The sequence below is a fragment of the Balaenoptera musculus genome, chromosome 11 (genome assembly GCF_009873245.2).
Source record: "Balaenoptera musculus isolate JJ_BM4_2016_0621 chromosome 11, mBalMus1.pri.v3, whole genome shotgun sequence".
NCBI classification, from domain to species: Eukaryota; Metazoa; Chordata; class Mammalia; order Artiodactyla; family Balaenopteridae; genus Balaenoptera; species Balaenoptera musculus.
In genome coordinates, this window is record NC_045795.1 from 29,291,018 (window position 1) to 29,305,157 (window position 14,140).

Genomic DNA, 14,140 nt, shown 5'->3' on the forward strand with positions numbered 1-14,140 from the left:
ATTCCTTTTGCCCAGCTAATAAGTAGCTGTGTTTTCTGATTTGGCACTCAGGCCTATCTTAATGTTTTAATGTGCAAAAACACTCATTTTGAGAAATATGATTTCTCCTCTAACTGTTCAGATTAAACATTTTTAAATAGAGAGTTAAACTGCTTAGCATGAAACTGATGGCTTTCCATAATCCGACCCTAATGCATCTTCTCTGACCTTTTCTCCCAGTAATTAATTCACAACTATATCTCCTACATGAATGAGCCAAATGTGTCTAATCATTATCCCAGGAAGAAGGAATATACTCATCTACCTCAATTACGTTTAATGCAGAACCCTCTCCTTTTTACTTATTGAAATTATACCCAACTTTTAAGGTTCTTAATTCTCACTATTCCCATAAGGCTTCAGGGTCTCATAATGTTTCGTATACATATATCTTTTTCCCCATTCACATGTAGCAAACCTCCTTACTCATTTTAGAAATGGATAACCATTCCAATTGTATTGATGTCCCATTCAATAGCACCTCTATAAAATCCTTTGTTGGTGGCACATGCTGATGCTGAAAGGAGAAAATAACTGCTGAAAGGACCCAGTGAGTTAAAGTTTAAAAAATACAACCTACCATAGTGCATACTGAGTATCTTTTGGGGGAAAGAAGGAAATATTTATCAAATGCCTACTCCTTTTCTGGCACTTTACATAAATTATTTCTAATCTTAAAACACTGCAAGAAAGGTTTTATTAACCCCATTTTACAGATGAGGAAGGTCAAGACTCAACAATGTTATAATAACCTACCCAGGTCACATATCTAGTAAGCAGCATATAGCTAAGATCTGTTTCCTAAAGCTAGGACCTATACTTTGCATACTACCACTTATGCAAAACCATGTTTTAAAAGCATGGGCTTTGAAGTTAGATGGGTCTAGGTTTGATCAAGCCTCCGAGATTTGCTAGCTCTTTGACATTAGGCAAATTATTTACCTTCTCTAAAAAGCTTCAATTGTCTCACCTATAAAATGTGGATAACATTAATATGCACCTCAGAATCAAGGATTAAATGAGAAAATGCATTTAAAGTACCAACTGAGTGATTAACACATAAAAGCTAATGTTTAATATTACTATGTTTCCCCCAATTGTAGAATGGTGGTTCGTTCCATGACTACAGATATTCCAGAACCACAGATATTTCCTTTTTAATGAAATGACACCACTACACTTTTAAGGACAAACTTTATTCAAATCTTGTGTCATATTAGTATACTTCTAAATTCAAACAGAATATTAGTCAAAACTAGACAGAAAGGCAAAGCTTCAGAAAGAAAACAAAAATTTTGAAGGAGTTACTGCTAACAAAGCCATCCTCCCAAGTAGCATCATATAATATGCTTGTCATAAACCTATAATTTTCTATTTTAAACACTATATTCAGAAGAAACCCAAATAGTTTTTTTTTTGCAGTGTGAGTAATGTGTTAGCAAACTGTTTAGCAAAATAAATCCAACTGATTAGAAAGACAACACGTTTAAAGGGAGAGGAAAGATCCCAGCTCCGTATATACAGAAATAGCACTATAAATACACTACACAGGCAGCCTGAGATCTGTTTTGTTTTTGACACATATCAAACTTTTCGAAACGACAACTTCTTATGATTACGTGCTCTCAATTTTCTGAAATATTCTGTTGGTCTGGGTGAGGTGGCACTTGTTTAAGAGCAGCTTCTGACTGATTGGCCACATTTATGGATGCACAGTTAAATCTCTATCGTCTCCAGACCTCTTTTCTGAAACAAGAAGAGAAAAACCTCAAGTTGAGAAAGAAACATAAAAAAAAGAATTTTTTTTTTTTTTTTTTTTTTGTGGCGGGGGGCCATACTGCAGCATGCAGGACCTTAGTTCCCCAAGCAGGATCGAACCTGTGCCCCCTGCAGTGGAAGCGCCTCGTCCTAACCCGTGGACCGCCAGGGAAGTCCCAAGAAAATTCTTTACATGGATGCTACCATGACAAAATTAATGTCCTCTAAAAATGGGGAGAGGGAAGAGATGAGCATTCTAATTACTACAGGGAATTATTCCGACTGACGTGATTTTTAAAAATATTTTGGTCCTCACATTGTACCTATTATCATATAAAACTTCCCTATAAAGGTTATGAAATTGGCATATTTTATATTTTTCTAGGATGATATTTGGCAAGGCTGATAACCAATTAGTTCTTTGTTCTCTTTCATTAGTGCGTATTTTTCACATAATACTAAAGTCACCAAAAGCTGATTTCATTCTCCATGTGCCTCAATCTACGAATCAGTGTGCTACTTACAAACAAGATCATGCAATAACCAGGAACATCCAAAAAACGGAATCATCATATACACTAAAAATCTCAAAAGAAATTCCAAGAGATTATTTAACAAAGATCATTTGAACATCTGAGCTAACACTGAAAAAATTCTTTAAAATATGAATTTATCATACACCTTCAAGATTAATTCAATCAACAAATTCCCTGTATTTCAAGAAATCCTCTTCTTGTTTACTTATCACCATTTTTAGCTGAAGTGGTTTTTATTTTCCTACTACTAACATCCAAGGAAATGGATGAACCATTTTTATTTGAGGGATTCAGGGTAATCGTACCTTAAAGACTTGGCAATTCTGGTTGGTAAAAGTATTTTGTTTTAAAAACACAAGTTACCTTTGACCACAGTATCATCCAATGACAGGCGGTAAAGATCTTTTCCCACTGTCTGGAATACAGCCTAACAAAAGAAACCTTTGGATTACTACCACTTCTTTATTATAAATACAAAATAATTAAAATCAGAAAGGGGACCATAGATACACCAGAAAAATGGTGAACAACAAAAAGTAATCCTATTAAGACCATGCCAATTTGATTTTATAATGAAGAATAACGTCAAGTATTTTTTCTATTCTTCAAATACCCATTTATCTGGAATATCTCCACTGTAGCATTCCATGCAGGGACTAAAGTGTCCTTTTCCAATTTTCAGCTTTCAAGAGGTGAAGAAGGTCAATGATTTTTTTTATAGTGAACAAATTCAATGACCTAAATGTCCAACAAGAGGAGAAATGGTTTAATGAATCATTGTCCAGTAATGTCATGTAATATTATGCAGCTATGGCCTTCTGGTGGCAGCCAAGATGGAGCAAGCTGACTTACACTGATTACAATGGAAAATTCTGGAGAGAATACAAAAAGCAACTACCTGAGGCTTCTGAAAAGTAAATGGGATCAGAAATATAGAAGGACTGTAGTAAAAACTTGAATAATGACCCAAAACAGGGGTGAGTTTCACAGGGTTGTTGGTTTGATTAGGTTTTGTTTTGTATTCTTCTCTGGTTTTCTGCCTTTTCTCCTGTTTTTTGACCGGATGTTGGGCCAAATCAGAGCTGCCACGCTGGGGTGGGCAGCAAAACAGAGCGAAATCCCTCTTTCTAGCCAGCGGAGTGGGGAAAGAGGCCCCGAACACTAAGGGGTGGGGCGTGGGGGGGGATATCCCTTCACTGTTTTTCTTTTTTTCTGCACAGCAGTCAAAGCGCAGGCACCTACAAATCTGAGAGAAGACGCTGGCCAGTGGATTGAGGAAAACAGCCCTTTGTTATCTGAAGAGTCCAGAGGCAGGGGGTGGGGTGTGGGGGTTTTCTCTCTCTTTTCTCTATCTGCTTCACACCAGAGGCAGGCCTGTCAGACAGAACTGCCTGGTCAGCCCCCAGGGAAACACTGGGAGAAGCATGCTTTCTGGCCAGAGGACCAGGAAATGGAGCCCCTGGGGGCTGAATAAGAGAGGACCCTTGGAGCCACAGAGTATGGAGGAAATCTCAGAGAGGAAAGGAATTGGAAAATTTGAACCCCTAATATTATATGTGAACCTAAGGTCATCCCGAACGATGCAAATGCAGAACAGAATCAAGAAAAGAAAAGCATAGCTAAGTCTTTAATCCCTGAGTGACTGTATAAACCTCTGCCCAAGTTCTAGACTAACCCCTCCATGGCTTATGCCCTGGGCAGACCCAAACATTATAGCAAAGACGTTGAAGACTAAACTGACACTGGAACCACCAAACACAGAGAGAGAGACAGAGAACCTGTGGTATGAACCTAATCAGGTTGACCACCTGCTAAAACAAAAACTTTAACATTTTCCAGAAGATTTTAACAGCCTCCAAAGTCTTACAACATCATATTCAAAACATTCAGAATATAATCCAAAATTACTCAACATACAACGAATGAGGAAAGGCTAATCATTTCTTAAGACAATCAGTAGATGAAAACCCTGCCATGACGAGATACTGGAACTACCAGATACAGATTTTGTAGCAAGAAGTTCAACGAACTGCAAACAGGATAAACTCAAATGTCTAGACATATCATAACAGCATGGGAGATTGCCTACCGTATAATCTTAAATGAAGAACACAGAATATAAAACTGAATGTACAATGAAATCAACCATGTTCAAAATATGTAGATGATATATTTATATTCCATATAAACAGAAAGATTATTAAAGAAAACCAAACTGATCAGTCCGTTTGCCTTTGGAAGGATGTCTTACAGGTGACTGATACTTCCTCTTTTTAACTTTGCCATATTCCCAGATTTTCTGCATCAAACGTATTTCATAAAGGTCACAAATGCCAAACAATTTTCTTTTTTTTTAATCCCAAAATGAAAATCAATGAGTAAACCATTAATAAGAGATACTGGGCATAAAATCTAGAACCATTGAGTTATTGCTATTTTCCACTGTTATTATTACAATAGTAGTATTTTTTTCTCTATTATTCCTAAACACAAGGGCTTTGGAAATAGTTCCAGTCACCTTTCAGAATGAAAGAGAACACTCTCATTAATTACTATTTACATAAACCCATACCTCACATGGACTCTTATCCAATTTGGGTATACCATTCCAGACATTCTCAAGGTTCACTACCTCTTCCATACCATTTGAAAGGTTCAAAACCTACAGGAGAAAAAAAATAGTAAAAACTGGTCATTCCAAAAGCTGTAACTGATTTATATACCACAGCAACCATTTTTAAAATGAAATACTTTAAAAGGTAATTAAATGATTCTATTAAACATCAATATTACATTTCAACTCAATGGTACTTCAGTTCAAAAAACGTACATTGAGTATCTATGCCTAGAGATCAAAGGCATAAAATTTAGATCTCAAGAAGTTCAAAATTTGGTGGAGAAACAGACCGCTAAGCAGACACTTACAATACAGTGTAGGAAGCACAGACTCCTGCAATAGGAGGTATAGGAATACAATACAGGTATAAAGCTTTTGTTGGCGGGGGACAGAGAGGAGTGAAGAGACGGAGAGATTTAGAAAATAATGCTAGTGAATGCTTCCTGGAAGAGGCAATGGCTAATCTTTTAAAGATAAGTGGAAATTAACCAGTTTGGGAAGGGGACAGAATACAGGCAAATAGAACTGCATTATTAACTATATCAAAGAAGCCAAACACAAGAGTATATATAAGAGAAATCAAGCAGTATGGTGTTCATCTAATATAAGATACAAAACCCAAAGGAGTAAGACCTAAGGCTGGAGAGGTACATGCATGCTCAACCCCAGAGAACCTCCTGTGGCGTGTTAATGACTTTTCTAGACTTGAGGATCTCAAATTTTCATGGTGCAAGAGTATACGTTCCTGGTCCTTCCCCTGGAAATTCTCAATCAGCCAGCCAGGGCAAGGTCCAGGAATCTATCAATACATTTAAGAAATGTGCCAGGTGATTCTGATTAAGGTGGTTTTCAGACCACAGGAAAAACACAATCTACTGGAGGTTTCCAAGAGGTTTTCCACAAGCGAATGATGGAGTCAGATTTGCATTTGACAAACTCCACACTGGCAGTGTGGAGAATCAACTGAATAAAGACTAGAAGTAAACCAATAGAAGGTTATTAGAGGCATCTAGCTGTGAAACAAGAGACTTAATCAAGACAGTGGCATTAGGTATAAAAAGTTTTAACTAAGAGATAAGAAGTGGAAAGTGCAGAACTCAGTGACTGATAGATAGGATTTCGGGAGTAAGGGAGATGAAAGAGCCTTGGATGCTTATATATGAACTTTTAAAATGATTTTTGCACTGCATCAAATTATCAGGGGGAATGAGCAGGTAAATAATCTATTCAATTGGATTTTCTAGTCTGATAAAGTTTGTTAAAATTTCCTTAACAATCTGCAAGTACATTTTGAGACAAAGTACTTCAGTTTTACATACCCTTGTGCCTTCTTCAGCTATTTCCAAAATCTCACATTTAGACCACATGTTTCTTAGACTTGACCACACAACACATTTGGATCCGACAGTAAATCCTTTCAGAGTGTAGGTGTTCTCTGGTTGAGCTGCCAGATTGAATAGAGCAAGACTCAATGCATACCTCTTAATTCCTTAAAGATATGCAAGCAAAGCATTTCCCTAAAATGCATTTACTAATCTCGTATCATCAATATCACATATGGTACAACATGTTCTAAGTCTCCCTCCCTCGATTTTATTTTTAAATTCTTCCAGTGGCCCTTCCCCGTCTAATTCCTTACCGCTCTCCTCAAAAAACACGACCATGATGTGCTGTTTTTTTTAAGGGTGTGAATCTGATTTCTAACATTGAGAGTTACTACTTAAAGCTGGCTATTATTGCCACATGTAATGTGGTCTGTGGTTACAACAGCCATTTCTACAGGAAAGCAGCATGGTACATACAAGTGAGCAGACATTTTTATCACAAAGCTGTTACTTATTTTTAAAATGTGACAATGAGGACTAAAAATCCAGGGTGGTATTTAAATAAATTACCATACATCCACAGGATGGCATACTACAAAACTAAAATATTTTTGAAAGCATATTTAAGGGATTAAAACGCAGGATTCAACACTGTATGACAGTACGATCTCTAGTTAGTTTTTTAAACTGTATGTAAGTAGACACACACAGAAAGGGTGAGAAACGTCAGGAAGGAAGTATATACACCATCATAGCATTCACAGTGGCCATTTCTTGGTGGTGGGATTATGATGATTTTCATTCTCCTTAATCTATTGTTTTCTCTATTTTGTACAATGGCTCAAATCTAATAATATAAAACTTGACACTTAAAAAGTCTAACATTGAGTATTTTAAAAAACCCTAAAAGATAGCTATTTTGTGTAACTTTCAAATCTCGTTAAGTAGCCAAGAAAATAGCAGCAAAAATAATTTATAAAAAAGTTAATGACAAAACATGTTCTCCAATATTTACTCATGGCTGTAAACTTTCTTGATTAATACAGGCTCCGTAACTCCGTTTTTTTAAGGGCTTCTAAACGAATGGCAAAGTATATGATGAAGCAAAACAGCTAATTCTTAAAACTGTGCTGAAATGATCCCTACTGTAAATTCATGCCTACATTATGCTTGGCAAAGGAACACTATATTTTTCAAAACTTACCAAAAAACATAACCTCTTGATTTTAGAGATGATTTGTTTATATTTTAAATGTGATTACTTTTTGGAGACACAGACTTGAAGCATTCTATTTTTAAAAGCAAAATTAATAATTCAGCATTTCACCCAGCATATAAAGAATTATTTTACGTTGATTTTACTACTTAATTACCCACGTTTAAAATACCCTCTGTAAAATCCAAATCTGATTCTCTTCTCAGGTTTTAATCTTCCCTCCCCCAAATTAATATTTTAAAAATTCAAATAAGAATTATTCTCTTTTCTTTAAAACAAATAAGTACTTTTCACTAAGTTAAGTAAAAGCGAATGGGAAAAAACAACAACAACAACAAAAAAACGCACGTACCCGAGACATGATCTGGTAAAGCGTGATTGTGTTTCCTTCTGGGTTCTTCTTCAGAAAACAGAGAGTTCAACGATGACACGGCATCTCTAAACAGAGGTATATATTCTGTAAATTCTTCTTTATAGATATTCATTTCAATCTGCATCTTGGCATAGCAAGTCTTTCCGTGCTGGCACAGCCTATGCTCCTCATCAAAGCATCCCGCACAACTGGACCTTCTTGTGTCGTCAGCACACAGGGATTCTTGGGTTTTCTGACTAACTCTTAAAGACAAAGGGTTTATTTTGTCCTCTAGACACAGCTGGGCTGTAGGTAATTCTAGTTCAGGCTGTTTCTCGGCTTCACAGTTGAGGGGCAGTAGCCCTGGCAATGGTGGCAGGGTGGCCGCTGGGTCACAGCCTTGGGGAAGAGGCACAGACAGAGGCACCAAGCCCAGCTCTTCTTTCTCCTCATCTGCAACTAAGGAATGCTGCAATTCAATGGATTCCAGCTCCAGGAATTCTTTGGACTCATCATCAGGAGAAAGCACCACCTCAAGGGAATTCAGTTCCAGTACCTCCTTTGTTTCGGTGCCATGTGGTGACAATGTGCTAAATCCTGTAATTAGGTATTTATCATCAAACTTTGCTTTGTCACCCAGATGGCACTCGACTTTACCTTCCAGCATCTCAGTGCCAATTTCCTCTTTGCCTGGGTTTTCAAAAGTTTCAAAAATGTTACCAGTTTCGGGGTCAAAGAATTTACCTGGTTTGGTTTCAATGATGTTTAAGTCTTTGTCAATTCTTTCCAAGAGCTTACCTGTCTGTGATTCGACATACAGTGCTTTCTCTTGTCCAGCTTTGCTACTTGGTTTCTGAAGTCCAACATTGGGACTGGGGGACCCAAGAGCTCCCTTTATGTCTGGGCCATTTTTTTCATAGGGCTGGTCACTGTCACTCATACCAATCTTAGAATATTTCTTCATTTTCTCACTAATACTTTCGCCTTTGCTTTTCATGTCAACGATGGCTAAAAGGATATCACAAACATCCCTTTTGATTTCTAATATTGTTATCTCCAACATATCTTCTGTTACTATTTCATAAAAGTAGTCATTTCCCTCTTGAGGGCATGCACCTTCTGAAATATTAAATCCTGAGAGGCAACATGGAAAGGCTTGCATGGGAACTGCCAACAGTTCAGAAGGGATGTTCCAGAGGGCTTTGGGGTCCACACAGTCTTCAACGTTTCCAAAGTCCACAAGCCTGACGGACACAAGAGAATCTTCGCAAATATTGGTGACAAGCGCCCTGTAATAATGCCCGTCTTCTCTGTATCTCACTATGCAAGGATCTCCAATATGAGGGCAGGGGATGCAGCTTCTCCAAGCTGTCACCTGCTCTCCAGCAGTTTGTACTTCCACTTCTAAATACTGAAGTTTCTCTGTGTCCGCAAACTGACACCAAAAATATTCAGGTCCATCGATCACCGTGGCATAAGCTCGTATCATCTTCATCTTTGGATTATACCAGTTAAGAAATACAGAAGTGTCTATGTCTGTTTTGTTGACAGACTTTGGACAGGCACCTTTAATTATTTGGGTAGAAAGTCCTATTTGAGATTTTTCACTGAAAGCATATCTGCTCATCATATCTTCTGCTATGATCCCATGTTCATCAGCAAGAATAACTTCCCATTTTTCTTGAAATTGAACAAATTCGCATCTTACTTGAGCCTCCTCTGTCCTTTGGGAAAAGTAATGCATCATTTCCTTATGGTTTAAAATCTTAGGAGCCCTAAGTCCCCTTAAGGAACAGTGAATGCACAGTCCGGGTAATAGTGCATTAACAAGGTCAAGTTTGCCTATTGTGTTGGTGTGAACCACAGAAACATTGCCATAATCTATAAACTGCACAGAGAGAAGGTCATTGGCTTGTTGTTCCTTTACCACAGCACGATACCATAAATTGTCTTCTGGGAAAACAGCACATATTATATCTCCTCTTTGCAAAGGTGGGCCTGCATAATATTCAGGCCTTGTTCTAACAGTGTTTAACCTCTCTGAAAGACGATTAATTTCAGCCTCATCTTCTGTTAGTTGAACATAAAAGTCTGAAAGGTCATTTATATGAGAAACATACACAGTTGTTTTAAAGCCAGGCATTATAGTCTTCTGAGGGAACTCAGAAAATTTTAGAGGCAAACCTTTGTTACATGAATCTCCTATTTTTCTCTCTGGAAGAGTGGCTTCTAGTTTTGTGGCTTTCAAAGGGGGCTCAGACGAACTTTCTAATTTCTTTTCTACTGGTAATGGAGACACTTGATTATTTTTATTTGCCACAGAGTGCTGATATTGAGTGACTAAGTTTGTCTTCATTGAACTGCATAAAAATTTGAGTTCCTTACATGCTGAGCTTATCTTAGGTTTGTATGATTCTCCTAAGATCACCATACTGTCTGATTTGTTCTCTATTGATTTACTTAAATACTCTGTAGGTGACAACTTCACAGCTTCCTTTTTTGCTTCAAGAGTTTCAGTTGTAGAGAGGAGTGATTCACTTTCTTTTTTTCTTGTCCCACCTTTGGAACCCAGGAGTCCTAACTTCTCATTCATATTAGCATTAATTTGAATACTGTCATCGTATAGTTCTATAATCAGTCTTCCATCTGGATTCTTTGCTACAACCAAAGCCTTCAATGACTTATCTGAAATAGTCTCCTGAAACTGCATTGTAACTTCTTCTGGTATATGATCAGGAATATCAGATAATGAACATTTAATGGCTTGCATGGGCAAAAGTAAGACGTCATATGCATCGCTAGGTATTGGAAGCAGATCATGATTTGTTACCACATAAATATTCCCAAAATCAACAAAGAAGACTTTATTTGGTTCTTTTTCTATGATTATCCCCCTATACCAGTTTCCGTCAGTATACCTGGCAAGGCACAATGTGCCAGGGACCAAGGGAGATGTTTTTAAATTCAGCAAAACTTTACTTAATTGTGTAATATGATATGACAACTGTTCTATAATATTTGCATTTCTTCGCAGCTGGCAATAAAATGTCCAAGGGTCATCGACATGTGTTATATACACTGATTCTTCACTTCCAATTTTCATATCATGTGTAGAATAGTAGTAAGAATGGAGCTGAACAGAGGGCTCCAGAGGCTTCTGAAGTTTTACTGGTCTTGCAAGTCTCTGTTCTACCAAAAAATGGCATGCGCTCTGGAAAGGTGTTAGCAAATCCACGACATTAAACAGTTCTTCAACGTGAACGGAAGCCAAAGCAAATATTGTGCATTTTAATTCTAGATTGTCTTCCCATGCCTCATGCACAAATTCACTAAAAGCTTGGATTGCCTTTTCATCCCAAACAAAAGGATTGTGACCCATTGGTTGAATTAAATTATAAAGGCTGCACCTAAAAGCTTGAAACTTAACCTTGAGAAACTCTTCACTAATTGAATAAATATTCTTCACAGATACCGTTTCTTCATCTCCATAATCTACAAATATGACGTTGACATGCTCTGAAGATTGTGCCCCAGTAATCAGAGCTCTGGACCATTTTCCATTTGCTGTTCGTTTTGCCAAACAAGCAGGGGTGGTTCCCTGGTAGGGGGTAGCTGTATTCTTGCAATGGTCCTGAATACTACACATTAGCGCTTTAAATCCTTCTATGTTCCTGGTCAGCTGGCACCAGAAATAGCCAGGGTTTTCAATATGAGACACTTTGACTTCTACTGTACTTCCAACTTCTAGCTCCTCTTTACAAGAAGAGCCTGGCTTAATGTCCAAGAAATTCTGTAGAAGAGGAGAATAAACAGACACTCTTTTCTCTTTGCCCTGTACACCTAGTCCAGTTGAAACGTTTGTCACAACTGTTGTGTCATTCACAGTTTCTGGAACAGCTGTAGTTTCACCCTCTCTCTTGACTTTGTGTTCTACTTCCTTCTTGGCAGAAGATATTTTGTTATTGTCTGCAGTAGAATGGTTTGCAACATGCCCTGGAGAGTGTGCACTTACGCAAATATTTTCCTTTGTTTCAAATTCCTGATACTTGGCAAATCCAGCCTGAGCAATTACCTTACTAATGTTTTCTTCCCCTGTTCTTGATTCATCAAGAATCTCAATAACATACTGACTGTCCTGCTTATCAAGGACATGGATAACTAAGTCTTTGTGGAGCACAGTCTTTTTAAAAAAGGAAATTGCCTCCTGGCTCCAATTTTTTCCCAAAGGCCAAATATCAGCCAGGGTGCACCTCAGGGCCAGTACTGGTAGCCGCCTAAACTGAGGGAGCAGCATTCTCACATCATACAGGTCCATATTTTCTGAATTGCCCCGGTCAACGAAGAATACATCCACACTCTTGTCGTCTAATCGGGTGACCATAGCCCGATAATAGCCAGTTTCTTTCCATTTCACACAGCAAAGGTCATCGGCTTCAGGTTTTAAAACAACACCGTCCAGCTTACTGGCAGAGGCATAGAAACTGCACATTCTCCTCATCAATTTGCTGAAGGTGCCGTTGTGTTTCCTCAACCTAATCCAAAACTCAGAAGGATTTTTCACAAACTCCACCTGGGCATCATAGAAGGCGTTCATCTTTAACCTGATAGATCTCAAGGCTGGGAGTGAAATCTCTTCATCCACTTCTTCAGCAGGAGATTGAGACTGAAAAGCTGTTTCCGGTTCCTCCTCCCCGCCCCCCTCCTCCTCCTCTATTCCCTGGCTCTGAAGGAATCGGTCAGCCAAGCAACAGGACTGTACTCCGAACACACAGTTAAGATTAATCCCATCTTCTCCATACAGGGTGACGTAATACACGTGCTCAAAGGAAGAGTAAAATTCAATCTTTGCGTTCACTGCCTGGCCCAGCAACAGTGCCTTCAGGTCACCGACCTGTGACCGAGACCAGCCTCTGCCACCGTCCCAGAGTCCGTACAAAGCACAAGGGTATGTCACCACGGGCATTCGAAAATATTCGGGCAGCAAGTAGCGAAGGCTACTACAACTCACTAACTCCTTCCTTCCATAGTCCACATGAAGTACCTGGGCACAGCGCTGGGGCCGGAAAGTCTCAAGCAGGAGCGCTCTGTACCAATGTCCATCCAACCCGCAGGCTGCGCACGGAGAGCCCGGCTTGTCTGGGCTCTCCTCCCTCTCCTCCCAGGTGGCACTGTTATAGTTCTCATCCCCTGTCCCGGGGGAACCCCTATATATCTGGGCCATGCTCTCGGAGAGGCGGTGGATCTCCTGCGAGAGGCTGCGGAGCTGGCAGTGAATGCGGTGGGGATGGCACACCTGGGTGACCACCACGGGCTCCGTCACGCCCAGCTGCAGCTGGGGGTAGAAGTAATCCAGGCCAGGCTGCTCCTGCTTGGGCGGGATTCGCGGGACGACCGGGGCCCCGGGGCCCAGGACAGCCGCGGTGGCCGAGAGGTAGCGCTTGAGCAGGGAGCAGAAAAGGCCGTCGGGCACCTGCCGGGCCAGGCCGAGCTCCTGCATCTGCTGGGACAGCTCGGGCACCTCCAGGAGGACCAGGCGGTGGGGCAGCAGCACGTCCAGGACCCGTCCGTGCATCTCCTTGCCCTGCAGGTTGCTAAGGAAGTCCACGGCGCTGGCAGCCCAGTGCTGGGGCTCGCCCCCGCCGTCGCCGCCGCCCGCAGGCACCAGGCCAGCCAGCACGCAGCCCAGCACCTCCGAAGGCAGGTGGAAGAACTCGCTGCGCCCAGGCGCCAGGGAGCCCGCGCCGGCCGTGATGGTGCGACCCTCGTCCAGCTGGAAGACGCGGCTCTCCTGCGCCTGCCGGCTGACCACGCGGCCGCGGTGCCACCGCAGACCCGCCTGCACCAGGCACAGCTCGCCCGGCGAGGCCGAGGTGCCTCCCAGCGCCCACGGGCCGCGCGCGGCCGCCGCCGCTTCCTGGGTCTCCCGGCTCAGCCTCACGTACTCGTCCCGCCGCTCGCCCACCAGCCCCCAGAGCTGCACGGGGATCACCTCGGGCTGCACGTCCACGAAGGACACCCGCAGCACCAGCGAGGCCCCCGGCGTCGGCAGCCCGGGCGTTGAGCACATCTCTGCCGCGCCGCCCGGCTCGCGAAGCCCCCGCGCCACTGGAAGGAGAGCCCCACAGACTCGGGCTCGCAGGACACACGGATTGGGAAGGACACCCAGCCGGGCGTCCCCGCCGCAACGCCGCCTCCGGGCCTCCCGGACTCGCGCTGACTGGTAAGACTCAGCGGCCCGACCAACCGCCCACGGTTGCGCCGCAGCGCAGGCATTTGTAGCGCGAGGCGGCCAGGCTT

General features: G+C 41.3%; 1 protein-coding gene across 2 annotated transcripts; it reads right to left on the bottom strand.

Moving 5' to 3' along the window:
* Positions 1-1,515: 1,515 nt before the first annotated feature.
* Positions 1,516-13,910, bottom strand: TDRD6 (tudor domain containing 6). 2 transcript variants are annotated; one of them, XM_036869926.1, is made up of 4 exons: positions 7,844-13,910; positions 6,270-6,394; positions 4,906-4,995; positions 1,516-1,785 (listed from the first exon to the last, which is right to left on the bottom strand). In XM_036869926.1, exons 1-4 carry the CDS (start codon positions 13,908-13,910, stop codon positions 1,756-1,758), a joined length of 6,312 nt encoding a protein of 2,103 aa, XP_036725821.1. In that variant the 3' UTR covers positions 1,516-1,755. The 2 variants fall into 2 exon arrangements, with proteins under 2 accessions (XP_036725821.1, XP_036725822.1); XM_036869927.1 differs by lacking the exon at positions 4,906-4,995.
* Positions 13,911-14,140: the final 230 nt, after the last annotated feature.